General features: G+C 38.3%; 2 protein-coding genes across 3 annotated transcripts in view; both read right to left on the bottom strand.

The window, feature by feature from the left end:
- Nucleotides 1-3934, bottom strand: part of ccdc88b (coiled-coil and HOOK domain protein 88B) — a 73163-nt gene extending 69229 nt beyond the window's left edge. Inside the window, exons 1-2 of one of the 2 annotated variants that reach the window (XM_084718990.1) lie at nt 3694-3934; nt 1031-1179 (exon numbers count right to left, since the gene is read on the bottom strand). In XM_084718990.1, the coding sequence (XP_084575116.1) occupies nt 1031-1179; nt 3694-3753 (209 nt within the window). In that variant the 5' untranslated portion in view covers nt 3754-3934. Of the gene's footprint in view, nt 1-1030; nt 1180-1504; nt 1643-3693 lie in introns of those variants that run through there. The other variant, XM_084718991.1, reaches the window with a different exon arrangement.
- A 2436-nt stretch (nt 3935-6370) lies between these two features.
- Nucleotides 6371-15088, bottom strand: rom1b (retinal outer segment membrane protein 1b). The gene is made up of 5 exons (XM_084718989.1): nt 14315-15088; nt 12091-12333; nt 11407-11594; nt 10568-10814; nt 6371-7158 (listed from the first exon to the last, which is right to left on the bottom strand). The coding sequence occupies exons 1-5, from the start codon at nt 14462-14464 to the stop codon at nt 6919-6921; spliced, it is 1068 nt and encodes a 355-aa protein (XP_084575115.1). The 5' UTR covers nt 14465-15088; the 3' UTR covers nt 6371-6918.
- Between the last annotated feature and the right edge of the window lie 7378 nt (nt 15089-22466).

Genomic DNA, 22466 nt, shown 5'->3' with positions numbered 1-22466 from the left:
AGACTTAAATATGGACAACGATGGACAGGTTTTTGATAAAGTTGGGACTAGTGGTCAGAGTAATGGTCCTCAGTATTTTAAAGCATATTGTCCAAGAGTTGTGTTACAATACGGAAGATGAATGTCCTTTGCTTCCATGTTGGATATGAATGGACATCAGAGTTCATTAAAAAGAAAAAGAAAAACAAACGATAAGCTGTGCAGGGAAGAAAAACTAAATGAAAAGCATTGGCGCGACGCTGAGTGACTAGCTAACATCACTAAAGGCTGTCAGTTAAGACACTGAGGTGATTATCAAAATGATCGCAAACACTACAAAAAACAAAAAAAAAGGGTAAATGCTATTAACAATATGTACAAAGCTACCTGTGAAAAGTGAAGTGACTATTAAAAAGCACTGTTATTACTCAGGTTGGAGACAGGAAGTAAACAGATAAGCAATTCATAAAATGGATATAAATCACACTACAGTCTACACAGACTCGGACTTGTTGTGAATGTCATGGTGGCACGAGAAGAAAAGTCAGAGTATCATCAAAGTCAGCGAGGCTCATTATCTGAAGACATGAATGTCTGTACAAACTTTCATGGCAATGCATCTGATCTGTTGAGACTTTTCAGTCTGGACCAAAGCGATGAACCATGTGCCAGAAATTCCTAGAGGCACATTGCTAACAGGGCTGAAAAGCACATCATACTTACAACATACCTATTTTAATTATTTAAATTGCTCTGCTCTTAAAAACATTACTTTCAGTTTAATTTGATGATGTGTTGTGGGCCCTTTTCCACATTTTTTAACATATTAATAAAAGCTAAGGTTGCACGTGTATTGGGAGGTTTTCTACATTAAATTTTTCTGAAAATGAGCACTTTAAGGTGTTTTGTTTTTATTTTTACATGTTGGCTTGAAAATAGGAAAGGGAAATAACCTCACACTTTCATCAAATTAGTTGTTATGTTCCCCTGTCTACTGCAGCCGGTGCAAAACTGCAAAGCAATGAGGCAAGAAAATGTTGATCAATCTTACATGACCCTCATGACCTCATTGAGGAAAATCCCATTGGTCAGCCTCGTGTAGCGATCCCGGGCACTCTGGGAAATTGAGTTGACTTCCATGTACTGGCTGTAGAGCTGGACGCCGTCCTCCCTCTCCACCATCTTCTCAAACAGCAGAACCTGTGAGAGACAGGGAGGGATAATGTTTGCATGTATGGGTACCGGTAGGGTTTGACATTGAGAACCGGTTCAAAATTAGAACCAGTTTCAAAATTACGATTTAAATGGAAACATTAAGAAACAGTCATTTTGATTCTGCTCATTGATTCCTACACAAATTTCACTCTTGCTAGTTTCCATGCATTGAGCCAAACACTAGCAAAAAATAACATTTGTGTTTTGGAGCATAAAATAGCAAACTTAACTAACTCAGTACTCGAGTAACAGTGTGATGGCCAAGGCCACACAAATGGACAGTTGAGGGTAAAACCATGCACACACTCACCCCACTTCTTTGTTCAATGCACATGTTAATTTAATTTGCAGTCAGCCACACCCCAAACAATTCAGGTCCACACTACAGTTTATTTGAGTTATAATTTCTTTATTTTCCTTTAGCTTTACACTGTTTAAATGGAGTGCTCACATTTTCACACTGTAAGGTTAAATTTAGTAATTTTCTGTTGTATTAATCATTTTTCTTTGTCTTCTTTTGAGTTACCATGCTGGTTGGGGTGGTTTCCTCCTGGACAAGCAAAAGGTGTGGCCAAGGGGTGGAACCTGTTAAATCCTGTGGCCAGCTCATCAGGCCATACCATCTCCAGCCATGTCAGAGGGGGGTTTGGGTTTAGTTAGTTTTTCCTGTGTATTAGTTTTAGTGGATACCCATTTTGTTTTCCCCTTTTGTGTTAGTTGGTTTGGCCAAGTCGGTATATATGTTCCCTCATGTTGCATTTTGTTAGGTCAGTTTGGTCGGTTAACACCTTGTTTTATTGCTGTCATTTTGAGCATAGTTATATTCTGTTGACCTCTTTTGTAGGCCTAGTTATTAGGTTCTTGGTTTATATTGTTTGGCATTTTTTGGGTAAATAAAAACCCTCTTTTTTCAACAAATTCCTGTTTTCCTCTTTGCCTCACTGCTTAGTCCCTGACAAACAGTTTAAAGTAACTAAGTAGATTACATTGTGAAATGCATACTTAAGTACAAATGAAAGTACAGATTTGAAAATATACTCATAAAAGTACAAGTACCCAAATAACTTAATTACAATAATTTGAGTATTCTAATTAGTTACTTCCATCCCTGTATGTAAGTATATAAAAGAAAAAGCAGCGAACGTTCACATTTGTGAAGCTTGAACCATGAAATGATTTTGCGTGGAAAAATTACATATCAAACTTGTTTCCAAATGAAGTGAAATAAGCATGTGACCTGTTTTAGCATCTAATTGAATCAGAACCAAGAATCGTTCCGAACCAGAATCAATAAGCAGAATCAGAAGCGTTAAAATCCAAACAATACCTAAGTATCCTAGGTCCAACCAAGAGGCGGACAAATACAGAAGAAGACAGAGACAGGAGCAGAAAGTAGGTACGGGGAGAGAGACAGGCAGGGAGATGGAGAGACGCAAACATTTTCACACAGGAAGCCACTTGAGTGGGTGCACCTGTCTGGACAGGTGGGATCTGTGCTCTCACACTGGGAAGCACTTCACAGTGACAGGCAGCCAAGCAGGACCGGAGCCAAGGTCTCTCTCTCGGCTAAGGAGAGCCGTGCCAATGCAAACTGCAATATAATGAGGTTTATTCCCACCTGCACCTTCTAAAAACTGCACTGTCGGTAAACAGAGTAACAAGCTCGACTTGCTTCAGCTGATAAGGTGAGGCAGAGGAGCCTGAGACCCAGTGTGACAGGGTAAACACAGAGCGGTTACAGTGCATGTCCTTCAGCATATGTGAGGCAGGGTGAAAGCTCTCGTGTCAGCGAACAACCAGCCTGCTGAAGCGCCCTTGAGCGAACGAAACCTCTGGCATCCTGTTGAACCTGACCTCTGACCCTCCCCTCTCTTTGGAAGAGGGCAACAATAAAGAGAATACCCCAAAGGTTCAGCACAGTATCACATTATATCATAAATAATGTTCATCGGCCAGAATGGGGCGGGTGGGTGGATGGGGGGGGGGGGGGGGTAATCCCCTCGGGTTGATTGTTTTCCCATGTGGAAAACCCAGCTGGAAATTCAGTCTGTTACAACAAATCCTCAACAGATTTCTGTGCCTCAATTTTCTAAAATACACAGTAGATTTAACTTTGTATTATTTTCAAAGCAGAGACAGCCCAAGGACACGGAAGTTTCAAGGCTGGGAGAAAAAAAAAAAAGCTGGTCATTAAGAGGCAAGGGAAGCTGCCAAAAGGAGAAGTAGGGTGTTTGTTTTGCTGTACACAATAGCTAGGCTGGGGTATCTAGGCGATTTATTGAGCATTTTTTTTGCCTGTTACATTTAAATTTATTCCAGTGAATAGACCTGGAAATTAGACTTTTATAAAAGATACAATATCAAAGTATTTGTGACTAGAAATAATGGTGTTAGTGTCCAAGGTGGATTTCTACAGTTTCAACACCAGTCTCTTCTGTCTGTCTCTAGAAAATGATGACCTTTTCTCAAACTCAAAGTGATAAATGATAAATGACGTACCCATTGCGCCAACGCACTTTCCATGAATTCCTCTATTATCTCCATAATGTTAGACTCCATTGTTGTGTTACGAGAGCTGTGAAACACTACAGAAGACGGCTAATTAAAAACTATTATCAACGCTTTGCACGTAATGAATCAGAGAGAGAGAATCCATCTTGTCTGAAGTGAAGTAGTTTGATATTTGGTGAGTGCGGCCCCGGCCTTCCCCCTCCTCCCTCCTCCACCTCTCTGACTCTTCTTCCTCTCTCCGACTCTGTCAGTTGGTTTCATTGCAAAACCACACCGGAATTGTCAAAACGCACATGTTGCCTTTTTTTTTTCTTTCTGTTGAGCCGATGTTAACACACGCCCTCCACACGTCGGCTAACCTACACAGAAGTCTTTAACAAAGACTTTGTGACTATGCATTTACAAAAAATAAAAATAAAATACCAAAAAGTGAATTGGGTTTGGTGTGCAGGGATAACGCTGGACCTTAGGGCCTCATCAAGCCTAACTTTTATACACTCTACTTATACTGAAGTAATCATTTTTAAGGAGATGTTCCCGTTGTTGTAACACATACGTGAATTGCTTTTTTAAATAGCAGTTTATTTCAAGAAAAAGAGCCACTCACTTCTGCTCAGTAACTTACTTCTTTTCCGACGGTTTTGACTGGAGTTATTGTTTTAATCGAAGCTGACAGAGTCGTGGTGTTTCCACTGTTGCTCCAAGTCCTCATTAAAACATGCTCAAACCAAGTTCAAGCACTGTGCAACAGCGAACTCTGGTGGTTTCAAATCAAAGTGCCTATTTAAAGATGCATTACATCATTATCTCTATAACAAAATCACTAGGGGAAGTGAGCAGCGGTGCATATATTTTTGTTGTTACACTTCCTGTAACATGAACACCATTTTAAACACATTATCTCTGCATCTGCACAACAGAATTTGTCATTTTGTAGAGACTCATTCAACTGTAGTTGGGACATGAGTTTTATTGTTGTATATTTTGGACCTACAGTATGTATATTGATAAGTGTCTGAAATAAAGTGAAACTGAATTGATTTGAACTGACAGTCGTGTGTTACTATTTGAGGACACAAAAAAGTCAGTAGGTGTCCTTAATGACTCAAATGGGAGGGTTTTAATGATGACATTTTTATATAAACAAATATTAAAAAAAAAAAAAAAAAAAAAAAAAAAAAACTTCCAGAGAGTTTTTAGAAAGGTGTGGAATTTAAGTATCACTTCTCCTTAAAAAAAAATTGAATTAATCGTTTCAGAGATTTTTTACTATATCCAAAAATATGCCAGAAAATAAATCCCGCAATGCAATGCAATAGTGACAACAACAACAGACAAAAGCAGACAAAAAGCAGTTTGTCACTGGCACAGGTTACCATGGTTACCATGGTTGTGCATCTCCAACAGGCGAGGCTGCTCTGAGGATATGCGCTGAGCAGCGCAGCCGAAAAGAATCATACTACTGCTTATTTACACAAAAAGTATGCTGAACAATGGTTCACATTTAGGGTATGTAGCACATAGTACGTGATTTCAGATACAGTGTCTGTGTAAGATAAGTGTAATTTGGTTGCCAGGCAACCACTACAGCAACCTAGCAACCACTGGAATGGAATGGAAGTGGTCAGAGGAAGTGCAAGGAAACTAAAAAAATCATTTAACTTTTTGAGTGTCCTTGTGTGAGTGCAACCTCTAGTGTTTTAATGTCATCAACGTAATCAACAGCGCCTTTAAATTTGTAAGAACTTACGCTAAAAATTCATGGCAAATATATTATATTTTTATCTTTTATTTGGATATTCATTTTGTTTTGTTGTAATTATGAAAGGGAAAAACTAACTGTGTTAATGAACCTTTCTTTTTTTCATTGTGTTAGTGTTATAATAATTATTGATTTATTATAAGTACTATATTTAAAGAAAGAGACAAAACTTGAAACCTCACTCCTTCATCAACCTCTGCTACCAGTGTTTCATATTTTAATAACATCTTTTTGCAACCACAGAAAAACAAATGTTATCTGACTTCCTTTAGAAAGGATAATTATTAAAGGATAAAACACATAAATTTTATAATACAGGTGGGGCTTTCATTAATTATGTTAAGAATTTAGATTTATGTATATTATATAAATGTAAAAGGCTGTATTTCATTATGTTAAAAGTTTAAATAAAAATATTATGCAAGAAAATAAAACATTCATTGACCTTATTCTTTGACAGACTTTTATTCAAGAAGAGGGAGCACACATTGGATATACCTGTAGCTAAGACAGATCACCATATATATATATTTTCTGCAAATAAAAAGCATTTAAACACTGTTTTGCTTTATAAAATAACCTCCAACATGTCGTATCAGTGTGCTGCTGTTGAGTGTGTTCCTGCGTGTGCTGTCAGTGTGTGTGCTGATAACTGCTTGTGCAGCAGTTCTGGGATTAACTATACCAGGATTATCAGATTGTTTCAGAGCTGCCAGAATAGACGAGATGACAGCTTCATATAGGGCACCACACTCACACGCACACGTATATACACACACACAAACACACACACACTCACACACACACACACACTTAATCCGACTCCCCTTGTTAAACTCAGATAACCCATACTCCCCTTCGCTCCTCTGTTATTTCACGAGTACAAAAGGAAGCCAACACTACTTAGCAGTTAAAAACTTCTACCTTTAATATATAATTCATGTTTCCATTTTTAACAGGTTCCTAAGCATTTCATTGCAGTTTAGTACAAACTCTACAGCTGGGAGATGAATAAAACAAATGCACATGGGATGAACATTGAGCATTATGTCACTGTACCAAATCAGAGCCAAAATTTGTCAAAATGTTTTAAATATGTGTCTCTCTGTGTGTGTGAACGCTACACCCATTTAAATGTACTCTTTTCTACTTTCAACAAAAAGTACTACACATCTCCTGAACAGGTTCTCTGATGGTTACACATTCACGAGCTCCTGCAGCGAGGAGATGTTTGTTTTTTTTTGGTGTCTGTGCAGGGCCTGATAAGATTCCCTATGTGTTGCCTTGTTTTGGCCATGTGGCTGCTGCATTGGTGGAGCGCAAATCAAGCCTAACGTGTCATAAACAGGTGCTCTACCTGCCACCACCCGGGTCACACGACCAAGACACACCCTCCCCACCCCCTGCACCCCATCCTCCTCCTCGGCTCATTTTTAAATCATCCTTCCCCTTTAGCTGGCTGGAGTCGGGGAAGCAGCCTTCTCCGCGTCTCCTGGTGGGGTCTCCTCTGCGGCCGTGGCGTCAACCTGCCCGAACTTAAGCATGGTGAGGAGGTTGGCTTTGGCTTCCTCGATGGTTTCCTTCACACCCTTCTCCAGGAGATAACCCTCACTGTCGCCCTCCGGGTCCTCCAGAGCCATGGCTCCCTCCACGGCCGTCTGCAGGTACCGAAGGCTCAGCAGCACTGACATCTGCACAGAAAGACACAATAAAGATGCTGTGAAGGCTGCATCTAAAATCAGCATCAGCATACAGTGTTTGTCACCAAGCGTGCTGGTCAAAGGACGTCAAAAGGCTTACAGAAACTCATGTCAAGTTTGTATTCATAATAAAAAGGACAGTTTGACTTGGCCTCCAATTCAAAAGGTCATTGTGATATGGTGGATAGTGTAGACTCGTTGTAGATGTGTGTATTGTTATTTTCTAGGTTGTATTTTTATGATTGAATATTGTATTTTAAGGTCATGTTATTTGGTGAAACCAGAAGAAAATTTACACAAGAATCCAGTATGAAGTTTTCATATTCGTATTTATATTTGTATTCGTATTTGCATTGAAGTAGGGCTGCAACTACAGATTATTTTTTTTATATTTTCTGTCAATCATTTCCACAATTGATCAATTAGTTGTTTGACACATAAAATGGTGAAAAATGTTGATTATTGTTTTCCAAAGCCCAAGGAGACGTCCTCAAACATTGTTTTCTTTTGCCAACAACCCAAAGATTTTCAGTTTACTTTCATAGAGAAGTAAAGAAACCAAAAAATATTCACACTTGAGAAGCCAAGATCAGAGAATATGGACATTTTTTCTTTTAAAAAAGCTTTAAAAAAGATTTGAAACAAACCAGAATAGTAAACGATTAATTTTGTAGTTGACAACTAACCAATTAATCAACTAATCATCGTAGCTCTGCATTCACAAAAACACGTTTTTCTCTTGTTTTTTTTGAAGGGGGGGGGGGGGGGGGGGGGGGGGGGGGGCTGGTTGGTTGATTGGTCTTCACTTTGGCCATCTGTTGCTTTTAAATATGCTCTATGAATAAATTTGAATCGGACTGGATTGGATTGGATTCAAACAAACTGTTAAAGTGACAAGAAGGAGTTTAAGTGTTATGAATATAATTATTATTGATGCCTGCCATCAGGTCACATTCTCCTTGCAATTAGATGAAACAAGCCAAGAATTTTAACATTTCACAGGCAAAGTTGCAGCAAATAGTACACCAGCCAGTTAGAAAAAAGTAGGATATTTTTATTAAATCATTTTAATTTTGACATTATATTTTGTGGTTATTACCACTGCTTTTGTCTGCAGGGACCTCCAAAATCAACACAATATTAAAGTTCCTATCGTGTGAGCCAATTTCTGTTGCCTTGAGATGGAAAATAATTATATATTTTCTAAGTCTGAATCTAATTCAGGAGTGTCAATGATTTACTTTGGACACTGGAACAGAGAAGAATCAGCAGGATCATATCAGTAATTATGTTTTACTGCAGGACTGCACGCATGAAGATGATTCCAGCTGCTACAACTCTGGAAATCTGAGAAGCCCCCAGCGTTTGACATTTGGCTGAAGAAATTACGAAACGTGTCACATTTGGAGAAAATTAGATTCATAATGTGAAACAGAGAGGGAAACTTTCAGAAAATCTGGCAACCTGTCATTGGCTGTTGTTGAAAAATTAATGTGAATGATTAATGGTCTAACTGGTTTGTCAGAGGTCGATACTTGTAACTTATGTGATGAATCATGTTCGACTTCTCCTTTTTTGTTTAACTGCCAGTGTTTTCCCCCAGTTTTTATTGTTTTTGTTGTTTGTGTATTTATCCTACTGCATTTCTAGACCACAATTCACTTTTTTCAATTAACAGATGCTTTAAAAAAGACGATGAATCTATTTGAGTCAATACATGTGTTTGTTATTATCTATTAAATTTGGGGATTTTTTTTTAGCCCTACCCCCTTTCCTTACGAGGCTTTTGCTTTTTGTAAAAAAAAAAATGTTCTTAATGATTTGCCTGGTTAAATAAAGGTAGAATAAAATAAATGAATAAAAATATTCACACTTATATGAAATCATGAGTTATGGTCTGTGTGAACATCATTGTGAGTGCGTAGGCGGGGGCTGTCAGAAAAAGGAAAGGGTTATGTAATACATTGAGGTTAAATGTTAAGGTCTGCAGGCTTTTTTTCTAGAAAGTGAAAATTACCCCCCTTACATCATTTTCAAACAGCCCCACACAAGATGGTTTCACTTCCTCAAACTTTAAGATCCAAACAGGACAAGTAAACACGACTACGGTCCAAATAAAACTATATAAGTTAGTTGCAACACAGTCAGTGTTGTTCAACATATTTTTTTGGTTTCATGTCAGGCTTCTTCTTCCCTTTTTGGTTCTGCTTGAAAATCAGATGTGATCTACAGCTCAGCTCGAGGCCTTGTTAACTCGTCACATGGCAGTCATCTAACCTTCTCATGATGGACTACAAAAAAAAACAAAAAACAAAAAGAAAACACCATACTGAGCCGTTGCATTTAAAAGTATAGATTGTTTGATTGGCTGTAGGCAGTGTGTAATGATGCACAGTTAAACATGTGTATGAGCATCCTGTTCCAGCCTCAGGTCAGGTTTGTTATTTGAAGGGAATGTGCTGTCAATACTGTTACTTGGCACAGTACTGAAAGCACATGTTTGATTAAAAGAAAAGAAATCAATGCGTGTGAGTGAGCTTTTCTTTCTGTCGGTTGTCATGGCAGTCTGTGCGTCAGTAGACAAGTATTATCTAAAATTCTGGGTGTTTTTCTGTATGTGTGTATCTGCGTGTGTGTGTGTGTGTGTGTGTGTGTGTGTGTGTGTGTGTGTGTGTGTGTGTGTGTGTGTGTGTGTGTGTGCTATTTGACTAAAACCTTCCCACATTGTGGTGGATGGTGCCTGGAGAAGCAAACATAACAGAATTTTAAATATGCAGTTAAAAACCCAATCACATCACTGAATGGTCTGTGCCTTGGATAAAGACTGTTTGTTAATCCATTTTAGCACAAGGGTTACACCAACAGGGATAAAAAAAAAAAAAAAAAAAAAACATTTTAAACCATCAGTTTAATTCTGTTGCAACAAAATATTCCCTTAAAATGTGGTCCAGTAGGCCTTTTAACTTTAAACTTACACTTGATGGGGTTAACTTTTAAAAAGCTGCCTTTTGGAGTTGGGTTGAGCTTTTTTTTTTTTTTATTACCTTTTAACTAGCTAGCAAACAATGCAACGTTTTGTTAACTTTTAAGTTAGCAAGCAAACAATAGCTAGATAGCAAACAATCTTTTTTTGTTACATTTGAGTTAGTTAGCAAACAATGCAACATAATGTTGACTTTTTAGCTAGATAACAAACTTCTTTTAAAGTTTTGAGTTAGTTAGCAAACAATCCATTTTTCAGTTTATCAGTTTTATCAATAAACTTGGATTTACTCAACTGAGGTTATTTTTGTGTTACAGAGCTCTGCTTAATTTAAAATCTGGATTTACTCATTAAATAAATCTTTGTTGGTGCAACCCAGTCTTACAGAAGAACTGAAGTGTTCATCATGTGTCCCACCTGTATGAGGATGACTGACAGCACACCAGGACCAGTTGAGTTCATCAGCTCCATGTAGTAGTCAGTCAGAGCCTGCCTACAGCCACGGCTGTACAGGTTGAGTTCCTCTAATTGATAATCATAGCTGTAGTGGGCGCTGTTATCCGTCAGGCGGTACTGCAGGCAGGGGCGAGGGGAGGCCGGGTTACAGCAGCTGAAAGGAACGCCATCCAACAGGTAACGGCCGTCCACGTTACTTCGGATACGACTGGAGACAAAGGAAACAGGTGATGGAAACAAATCAGAAAGGGAAGAAAAGTAAAAACAGAGGCAATAAAGAAGAAATAAAAGACGGAGTAGGAGAACAAGAAGAGAAGTTCATTTTGTTGGAGGTATAAACATAACATAAAATGTTCCTTTCAATCAGGTTAAAAGCCTGACTTTTTAGCTCAATACACACGTTAGAACAGTGAAAAATGAGCAGCGCCTCTATACAAGTGTCATCATGTCACAACCTCTCTGTTTATTCATTCCTTTTCACTCATTTCATCTTTGACCAACCTTTCTCTGCTCACTTTATAACCAACCTTTCCATCCCTTTCTGTCGTTCTCTTCAAAAGTAAAGGCCAGATCTATTTTTAATCCTCTCCTTCTCTACACTTACATCAGTCTTTCTCCCTCCATCCTTCCTCTAACATATTATTTGACCTTTTTGGATGTGAAGTCTGCTTATCTGTCATTCATCTAGACCTCTATTTCCTTTCCGTCTCTTTGCTCCACAGCCCTCATCTGTCCGGTTTCTTCTCTTTCTAAGTTCGTCATCTCATAATCTGCTCATCGCTGCGTCGTGATTCACTCACTCCTTGACGTCCTTGGTGGTGAAGTCCAGGTATCTGTTGCTGACCCACTGAACTTCAAACCAATCCTTGAAGTTGTTGTTTCCACAGCAGCGAAACTCCATCTGCAGACGATCGATGGTCTCTTTCTGAAAACAGCGGCCCGGCACGTCTGTGTCCTTGTAGAACCGAATACCATTCCTCAAGCCCACCTAACAACAAACAGAGACAGAAAGAAGTGGACTGTGTTATCTGATGTTTCAGAGAGTGATTTTTGTCAGAAATGCAGCTGTTTTCAGTCTAATTTGAAACCAGATTCAATTAAATGATATCTGGTTTGTCTGTAAATGAATTAATTGAGAAAACCGATTTGAAAACTCTTACATTTGAGCTCTCATCTGTAAACAAGGATGAGAGCTCAAATCTTTCACTATGTTGTTGGTTAAATGTTTTTTTTGTGAATGTTTTGTGTTTTCTTGGATGGCTGCACACATTCTGTGCTTATATGCACCCATGGCTCTTTTGTAAAAATATAGAACAACCCTTTTCTCTCCAGTCCAAACCCCTTAAACCATTTCAGTTTAGATAGCTGGCTCTGGTTTCGTCTTCTGTTTCCCTTGAGGATCTGAAAACACCATCCTGATATGAGTCAGATCTCTCTAAGGCAAGACCACTTGATCTGTCACTCTCCCATCACTGTGACCTCACCTTCAGTGACTCCTCCAGGCGTCCTTGCAGGGCGTAGCTGAGCACCACGACAGCAATAAGCAGACAACAGATCAGTGCGGCTACGGCAAACCAGGCCAGCAGGGCAATTTTCCAACGCGGGAAGCGGGTTGCGTCCAACGAGTCCTGACACACACGACTGGCAACCCAGTTGGTTCCGATGGAGGCCAGGCCCACCATCATCAGGATGTTGGGCACCACGTGGATCTCTGTGTTTTCCATCACCTCAGGAAAGAAAGAGCACAGTCATTGATTAACTCTAACAAAAACATACAGGAAGTTAGTGGAATCAATCATACACAAGTTTTATTTATTCAAGTTAATGAAACTAGAGCTTTTATTATTTATTGATAGAACACGAGGGAAAGTAGAAACGTGACTTATTCTAACTTTAAGTCTTTTGACTTGAAATGATGAGTTGGATTAATGTACTGCACAATTACCATATTGGCAAACTTGCCAGAACGCTTTGTTTGAGAGTGAAGGTCATGAAACCCCCCTTTTTTTGAGTTTAAACTTCTTTTGTGTTTCTACTACAATTTAAGATAAGATCACCGTTGCTTGTTTTCACAGCCATGCAGAAGGTTAGTACTGAATTAGTTACTTAAAAGTTATTAAATTATCATAAATGTTAAATATCAGAAATGTCTGTCTGAATAGTTGTTTGTTCAACTTAATATCTAAAGCTTACTGAACATGTTTTTTCAAGCTCAACTGAATGACTATCAAGTCTATTTAACCAGAAAAGTGTATTTGTTTTCCATTTCCATTTCAAAATTACCTCAACATTTCAAATTCTGTCACATTAAACTTCCTATTGTTTATCTTCAGAACACTTCAGAACTTATAAGCATGAGTTCCTCTGACTTAAAGGCTTTTGACTCAAAATGAGTTCAATCAACTCATTAAACTAAGTTTCTAAAGAACAACAATCTTCACATCAGCAAACGTTCCAGCACACATTTTTTAACATACAACTGAATTAATATCAAGTTCATTTGACTAGGAAATTTTGTTTGAATGGTTATAAAATTATTCAACTTGTCTTTTCAAATTTGGTCAATTTAAAATTTTAAGGCACTAACTTTTCAGAAAACAGTTTATTTTTACAGTGTAGCAGCCATGAGGGCAGCAGCCAACCACAGGTCATTTTTGCCATTTCCTCTACCCACTTTAGCAGGTAATAATCCTGCATTCAATTAGTCTTATCTATTCTAAACCTGACCTTGGCAGCCAAGTGATTCAATTAACTGCTGATATACTGGATGCAAAGGCTACTGTGGAAAAATGATGACAAATTGAATTAATCACCCTGCTTACAGCGAAAGTCAATTACGGACTGAGTTTATTATTGGCTGAGTTTTCAAAAGCGTGTCAGCCATAAGAGCACCTTTGCCCCATTGTTGTTTTAAAATTACCATTAAAAAGACTCAGCTCAGAGTATAATCATCCTTTGGCACCCATTCAGCCAAATAATCTCAGCCTCTGGATGCTTGTTGAGAAGACATAATTTCCGCTCCATGTGGAATAAGGAGCTTTGTCAATAATCTGTATAAGTTAAGTAAGTAAAATGCAGAAAAAACTGTCTAAATTATATATTTTTCTCTTGTGAATCATTCTGTAAGATCTTTACACTAATTCCGTAGTTCTTTGGTTCACAACTCAGAGATCATGGAATCTGGTTCTCTCACTGTAGGTCAATAAATATCTGAAGGCACTGTGTTCCTGGCCTGCAGCTTTCCTGTGCAGCCCACTGGATATCAATGCATGCAACCTATCCAAATCGATCAGCGATCAATCCAGCCCAATGACTAGCTGCTTGAACAAATGCACCAGTCTTGCAGAGGTCAGGACCTTCACCTGATGGTCACGTTACCACATTGAACCGCAACCGATTTTTTCGCAGCATTTTTTCAACGTCCTCAGGCATATCAGGCATGAGTGCGCCTGGGTGTCCCTTTGTGTGTGTGTTTACACTGGTATTTTGGTGATAACCGTGTGTTTGTATTTGCGGATTAAGCTGTAGAGCTAAGTTTGAATAAAAGTCACCGATAAGCAGAGGCACAGCAGACTCAGTAAACAACCACGAGCTAAAGTCTAAGCATATAAAATGAAGTTTGTGTAATTCATTCTAGTGTTTTTAGACTTGGCCCTAACACTGCACTTTTTTATGTGTGTGTCTGTGAGTATGCTGCCCTGTGTCTACCTCTTCCCTACGCAGCAGCTCTGTCTTAAGGTAAACCCCCAGACAAAAGACGAAGGTCCCGCACATCACTGCCAGCCAGGACAGCAGCCACAGGCCCTGGGCTAGACGCACCCGCCGCTGCTGGGTGAACTTCACCTTTAGCAGCACCATGGCTCACTACTGCGTGCACCAAAGTGACACAAAAACAGGAGAGAAAAGTCAGAGAAAGAGTAATTCAGTAAATTCTGGTCAAAAATGGAGTGTCAGTCCAGAGGTGGCCAGCTGCATGTAAAGAAACAAACCCTACAGAGGTCACAGGAAGGTGGTTTCAATGATTCAGAAACACAGTGTTCAGTACAGGCCTTGCTCTTGTTGTTTGGTGAGTTATTAGCAGGTTGAGCTCATCTAAGTTGTTCCAGGTGGAGGGGATAAGCAGGTAGATCCCTTAGATGTAAAGGACACAGTTGACCTCAGAGGATAATCCAAACGCTTTCACTTGGAGGCTGAAATTGTCCCAAATAGATGTTTAATAATCCAAATCAGTGCAGCAAAACCATGGGAAAATGTGAGGAAACTTTAAATAATGAAGTATGGAAGAAAAGAGATATTCCTTTTTCCAGAAATGACAGCTTTTCCCCTCAAGATGATTGGTCACACCGCTGCAGTCCCCCCGTCAAGCTGAAACCAACGATTTCTTCCTCTTGACGTGATGTTGTCTTTTGATGGCGCCCCTCTGGGTCTGTGCATGTGCGGCGCCCCCCTAAACCGCTGTACCCATGGTTGGAGGACACAGAGACTGGCCAAAGTCGAGAGTTTGGAGCCGTAATCCCACCACAGAGTCCCTGGGATCCTATTAAAGTCCAGGGGCCAATGGGAAAGCAGGCCAGTGTCTGATCAGCAAACTTGTTCTGATAGACACGTAGTATGGGAGGGACTATTGGACTGTTATGACAGGTGCATTTACCTGACACCTGTCAGCTCAGGCTGGCCTCTATGGATGCATCACAGACAGAATAGATATTACAGTCACATTTATAAATAATAGCTATATCATCAGATGAAGAAGCTAGTGTAATCACAAAACAATACAAACTCTGCTAAACTGGGGACGCAGCTACAAGATGTGGCCAGCTACGTTGTCACCAAGTCCCCAGTGAAGTTAATGACATCAGTTAACGCATGTGTGTAGAGGCAGCAAACATGGATCGCCAAGCTGCGTTTTTTTGTTGATGTCGCAGTAAGAAAACATGGTAGGGTTAAATAATGACACGTGACAAGGGTTATAGGCAAGATTCACAGCCTCAGTACATGGGGTGAATGAACCAAACGAGCTACCAGGCCAACGAAAACAAAGATTTTTGGGTCATGAGTTAAGTTTTGGGGTAGATTATACATCAGTGTGTAGGGTTTAGTGGCATCTAACGGTGAGCTTGCAGAATGCAAAGACACTGCCTTACTCTCCCCTTTCTAGCATGTTGAAGAACCTCTGGTAGCCACAAAATTCACAAAAAGCCAGTATTTGGTTTGTTCTTTCTGGACTACTGTAGAAACCAGGCAGTGCAACATGTGCAACTAATGAAAACATACTTATGAATATCACTGCCATATTTTGCAAGTAGAGACACAACAGGTAATAACACACTCACCAGAGGGGAAAACTGTAAAAACACAACATGCAACCAAGGGCTAACAAACTAACAAAATGCCTGTAACTGGCTGAAAATATTAGATTTCAGCATGCTAAAGGATTATTTTAGCACACAATGTCTAAGAAAGACAAAAAGGTATATCGACAAACTCTGTATTCCTGTAAGTCTCAGTGTGTCTTCTCCTTACCTCACTTTTCTGTGAGAAATGATCCCACTGAACAGCCAGAAGTGATGGTCACATCATCAAGTATCATTCTTGGTTCCTCTGCCTGTTGGTCGTTCATCCCAACACTCAGCACATTTTAGGCATTTTTCTATTGTTTGCTAGCGTACACAAAGTGACAAGAAAGCATCTTCACCGAATACAAAGTCAACAGAGAGCAATGAATTGTTTAGTCACCGGTGCGGGCAGGACTTCAGTGTACTCTGTCTCTATAGATCCCCCTGAATCTGGACTTTTAAAGGCATAGATTCAGAAACCTAATCCCTTTCAATCATCACTTATGACCCACTAGAAGTTTGTGGTGGTGATTGTATCTGCAGAGATCCTGCCCTCTGCCTGTATTTCTCATTATTTGCTGAGCTCAGGATGCTTCCTTCAGCGGGAAAATTATATGTTGAACTTTAATAAGGAATAACCTGTTTTCCCATCTTTGACCACACAGTTGCTTTTCCTGTGTCGGACTGATGAGTTCTGTCCTCCCTCAGCAGGTGGACAAATTTTATCTTCAATATATGTACGCACATCCTGACTCAGCCTTCTTTGTCTTTTCACACAATAAAATGAATGTGTGTTCTTGACTCGCTATCAGCTGCTTTCACATTATCTCTCTCTGTGTGACTGTCCTGATCCTTTGTAAAGTTTTATTAAAACACCACAAGGATAATCTTGGTCATTGTGTTTGTCTTTATTTTCAGATTTTCCACCACATTCACCAACCCAAAAAGTCATATTTGTTCTCCTGGGACTGAGAAACATCACTGCAATATCTTTCTGGTGTGTTTATGAACAGCTTGGACAAATCCTACTGACTCTACCTTTGAGGGTGGGGTTGGGCAGGTGTGGGTAGGGTGAGGGTAAGTCCTCAATGTCCTTTTTGAGCCTTGAACATGTATTTAGATGAGGTTGATTCATAAATATCTGAAACATGCTGAGGCACCCTGCGAGATAATTAAAGTCTATGTAAAGAAAAAAGGGAATTTTTCTTCTAAACACATTATACGTGTGAAAACACTGACAACTATGTAGGACTGAGTTCTCAGGGACAGACTTTCCCCTCCAGGAGGAGACTGAGATCCATCAGGACACCATAAGAACTGTTTCTTCCCATTTGCAGCTGACCTCAGCAACAGTATGCATCAGCAGCATGCAATTTAGAGTCAGGTGACTGGTTCACTTTAACCCTTACTTATATTTTTGTAACATGTTCCATCCAAATTCCTTGTATGTTCAAACTTTCTTGACAATATAAAACCTATTCTCATTCTGACTTGAACACTATATTATATATCTATATATCTATATATCTATACTGGCCTCAACCCAGTCCGTCTAAACCAAATGAGTCTGTTCCAGTTTAACAAAGCTGAAAACCTGTTCTTACAATATTTATGAGGTGGCGTTACAATGACGCAACACCCGACTGTATATGAATAAATGACAAAGACAGAAATGAAGGTATCCTTGTCTTGGTTTATGTCTTGGAGTTCACCACATGCAGGCTTGGTGGTTGTAGTATTAGCAGTATTACAGTTTCAGAATAAAGAACAATATACCTCCATGCACAGTGCAGACACAGTTTCTAACTTATTATCATGGCAGTGAAAAATGCTTCACTGGGTGGAAATTTCACCATTTTTTCTTTTTAAATTGATCAATCAGTAAATAAATTGTACACAACAAAGGAAAGAACAGCTGGACAAACTAATAAACCTAACAGTGAACATAAAACACTTAGAGCTGCAACAATTACTTAATTGGTAATCAACTATTAAACTAAACAGCATCCATTTTGATAATCACTTAATCAAGTCATTTTTATTAATTAAAAAAAGTTTAAATTCTCTGATTTCAGCTTTTTAAATTTGAATATTTTCTGGTTTCTTTACTCCTCCTCCTGCACTTAATGATATTTGAGAAGGTCATTTTGGACTTCTTTTCACAATTTTTTGACATTTTATGGACCAGATAACTATGATTAGTGGAGAAAATGGCTGACAATGAAAATAATCTTCATAGGAATGATGTACATCCTTGTGCTCCACATATTTGGACCCATTCTGCAAGTGACAAGATTGAGACAGGATCAATTAATCAACTGATCGGTTTGAGTCCTATTTAAATTAAAAATAAGTCTAAATTCTCTGATTTCAGCTTTTTAAATGTTAATATGTTTTTGTTTCTGACAGTAGTCTGAATATTTTTGAGTTGTGGACAAAACAATTAACTGATTAGTTGAAAAAAAAATTGACCAATTAATCAACGGTGAAAATAATCACTACTTAAAGCCCTAAAAACATTATATATGAGCTAAAGAATCTCACCACATTTTGTATTTAGGTCATCCAGAAGTAATGGAAAGTAATGAAGTTACATTACTGTAATATTGGGATACATTTTTAAATATGTAAGTAGTAACTATAAAATATTTTTAAAGTAACTCTCCCAACCTGCCTCCTGTAAGGCAACCCACATATGTAATGATGAATTTACTAACTGAATTTAGGAGAATATTGTTCCCCAAATGGTAGAAAGGCAGAGGCTGGATCATGTAAAGTGAAAGTGAGACAGTGGAGAGGAGAGTAATGCTCGTATGGGATTATAAATACGGTGCAGTAGGGAGGGCGGCTGGTGGGGCTGCATCAATAGGATTAAACTGTTATTATAAGTATTTATGACAGCTTGGGTCTGAGCTATAGTTAGGTTGAAGCCGGTTTCGTATCACCAGCTCTTACAACACAGCAAACAGAAAACTAAATCAAACTCTCACCTTACATTTGGAGATTAATGTCCTTTTACCTCAGCAGCATTAATCACATCTCTAGTGATGTCTTTAAATGGGGAGACTGATGGAGAGATTTCCTCATAGTGACTTAATGAGCAAACCTGTTTCGCCCCCTAGTGGCAGATTGAATGGTTGATTGGTTTAGTTTATGAATACAGGAGTTAATCCAAGAGATAACATGTAAATGTAAAAAAAAAGGAAAACTTATTTTCAGCATGGTCTCTGATTAAATACAAAATAGCACAAACAATCACACAGAAGCCCTAAGACAATAAGCAACAAAAACAAGTTCCTACATCCTAAGAGTGTTCAGAAAACCAATAAAAGCACTAAAGTAGAGCCAATAAGAGCACTTAAAGCATTCACAGTTAACAAGAAAGACATAATGACAAAGCAGAGTAGAATAAAACAACACTTATAACACCCAGGACCAGAACTAAAAGCAAAAAAAAACAGCATATTTATTACTTTTACCTGTGATGCTGTTTATCCATCTAGATTATTTTGGTGTGAGTTGCATAGTTTTGGAGATATCGGTTTTAGAGATGTCTGACTTCTCTCCAATGTCTTGGAACTAGATGAACTCGGGTCGTGGTGCTCAAAGCACCATTAAATAAATAAATAAATTGAGAAACTCAAAACCAATTTCTCTTTCCAGAACTTATGACCTGGTTATTCAATCCACAAACAATGTTATGAGCAGTTTTATGTGCTGCTTTTTTCAAATAAATTGTATTTTTTTATTTTGGGTTAAAACTCTGGTCTCTGTTTACTTGCTCGACCTTGCATGAGCACTAGGGATGTCTATTACTTGGGAAAGCACAAATCATGCGATGGGAACGGATCATTCTTCAACCTGAAATTACTTGTTATCATTAAGTAAAAACTAATTTGCTCACAGTACTAATTGTAGTACTGTGAACTGCAGTACATTAACACATCAAGAAACATGAATGCAGCATTACTGCCATTTAAAATTACTCTTGTCAACTGAGGTATATTTTTTATATCTTTACTGTAAAGAGTTCCTAAAATAGACAAAACAGATGATAAAAAATAATTATTAGAATAGAAACTACAACATTTGCCTGATTTAAAACAACTTACAGGATAAACCACGCCCACCTCCTGGTGTAGTGGTATTTACACTGGCATGCAGAGTAAATCTGTCCATCCAGCACTTTAAGATGAAGATAAGTTAATAATTATAACTAAATGGCTATTCAAAGCTGTCAGCGAATGATTCTAGGAAATTTTGGAGGTCCCCACATTTCTCTATTGCACCCAATTAAAATCAAATATTACATGTTATTACAGTCAAGAGCTCTCTCTATATTGTTTGTTAAATAAAGCGATAACTCCTTATCATGTTTGCAAAAAGAGAAAAAGAAATCATGAATAATGACCACGTCTGTAATCTGAGATGTTTATTAATTTAGGATGATTATTTTATCGGTTAAGAGCTGAAATGACACAGTTACACATTGAACTGATGCAGACTAACAGAGTTCACAGTTGCATAATCCCTAAAGTGTACATTGATAAGTGATGGGGCTATACAGATTAAAATAAGATCAATACTCTAACCAGTCTACATCGTCACAATACCTTCATATAAACTTCACGTCACTAACTGTACATTTTTGTTGCGCAGACTACATCAGCTCGAAACATCTACCGCATAATACCTAAGAAAGGAAGGAATGTAACATATATACACATGCACAGTCAATAAATATTTACACAAAGTGACATTTTCTGTTAACTTAAAATTATATTTCACATTTGTAATATTTTTAATTAATTCACACCAGTTATCTGTCTGCTTCCTTCAGTTCAACATTCTCCACAAATATACAGTACAAACATGAAAAATGGACAACTTAAGGAACCACAAACAAGAACATGTGTGTCAAAACTTCAAGAGGTATTTCTGCCCGGTTGAATTGTTAGTAACAACAGAGGATATAAAATCTTTTTCATTGGCATTGACATTGATGGTACAACAAGCTGCTGTTGAGAGATTGTTATGGACTCACTGAAAGAAGATGCTTCAAGAGGTAAGTGAAAGCCACTTACCGCAGCACAGTCCTGGGCTTGAAAATGTTTTTGGACTCAGGCTTCAGGTAGATTCATCAGTCTTTGTCATTCAACAGCCATTTATTCAATTATACCAATTGATAGCACACCCAACTCTCATAAAATCATTAAAGCTACCTTGATAAAAGGCTACAGATGTGCAATAAAATCAGACCTCTCATTTTTAAGTACACAGTTGACAGAAGTGCTTGATTTCTCCTCCTTTTAAAAAAAAGTGTATTTCATTGTACTAGAAGTTCAGCTGTAGCTGTTGAGCTCATTCCTGAATGAAGAGCTGCTTCTATCTAAAAATGATGCATTTACCCTTTAAAAAAAGGGTAATCCTTCACATCAACTTGATGTCTATTATCACGGACAGTCCTGCATGAGTCATTTCATTTCCTCACATTGGCACTTACAGCACAGCAGAGGCCATTTTGATTCTCATTTTTGTCATGAGGGACAATGAAGACTTTGTATGCAGATGACATTTTATGTGATCGACATGCTCTGTTCAGTTTGGGAGGAAATTGCAGGGTAACAGGGAAACAGAATAGACATGACACATTAGTAAACAATCGATTAAATGGAAATACATTTATAAAGTATAGCAAATATTATTTGCAATCATTTTGTCAATCTTTTCTATTATTGTACTTCACCATATTCACACGATGGCTATTTTCCTCTGACGTCACACTCAGGGCGGGAAGCTCAAATGTTAGACTGCGGGTGTTTCTGGTTTCAAGTCGTATAAACATGGAGAATCTGACTAATCGTTACCATTTCACAGCTTCCTTATTGATCAGAAACTGAAAGACTCACTATAGAATGAAGAAAAAACATGGACACTACTCTCTGTACCGTTAATTACATAATTGTAGTTTTTCTTTTAGCATAATGCATTATGTATAGTGCTTGTTTAGTGACCATCATTGGTACACTAACTTTCACAATGCATTGTGGGATACATTGATGCTTCGATTATGGCTGGCTACTTGTTTTATTTTCCTTTCTTTCTTTTTTAAAATCACGATAAATGTTATAGACGATCCTACTTTTCTTGGTATGACTGTACCATGGATTTTTGCTATAGAGGGTATGAATGTGATGTCAGAGTAAGCAGAGTTTCTGTGGTTACACCCACTGAGTGGCTGGTTTTTGAAAAACCACAAAAACACAAAACACATCTAACGTGCAAAAGAGCTGTTGTGTGATTAACTGTACAAATAGATTCAACAAAAACATCGGAGAATCTTTTTACAGACTGCCAAGAGCTAAAGCAAAGGATCGCTGTGGTTCCCAGGAGCAACTGGAATCCAGGCACTGAAACATGGATTTGCAGTTGCCATTTTGTGTTGGGTTTGTTGGAATTTTGGGTAAAATCATACATAAGTTATATACTGTATTGACAAATGTTACTTATGAATTAAATATTTA

This window comes from Lutjanus erythropterus, chromosome 5 (genome assembly GCF_056507025.1).
Source record: "Lutjanus erythropterus isolate fLutEry1 chromosome 5, fLutEry1.hap2, whole genome shotgun sequence".
Classification (NCBI taxonomy): domain Eukaryota; kingdom Metazoa; phylum Chordata; class Actinopteri; order Lutjaniformes; family Lutjanidae; genus Lutjanus; species Lutjanus erythropterus.
The sequence above is the reverse complement of the archived record's forward strand: the minus strand, read 5'-3'. Positions and strand labels throughout refer to the sequence as shown.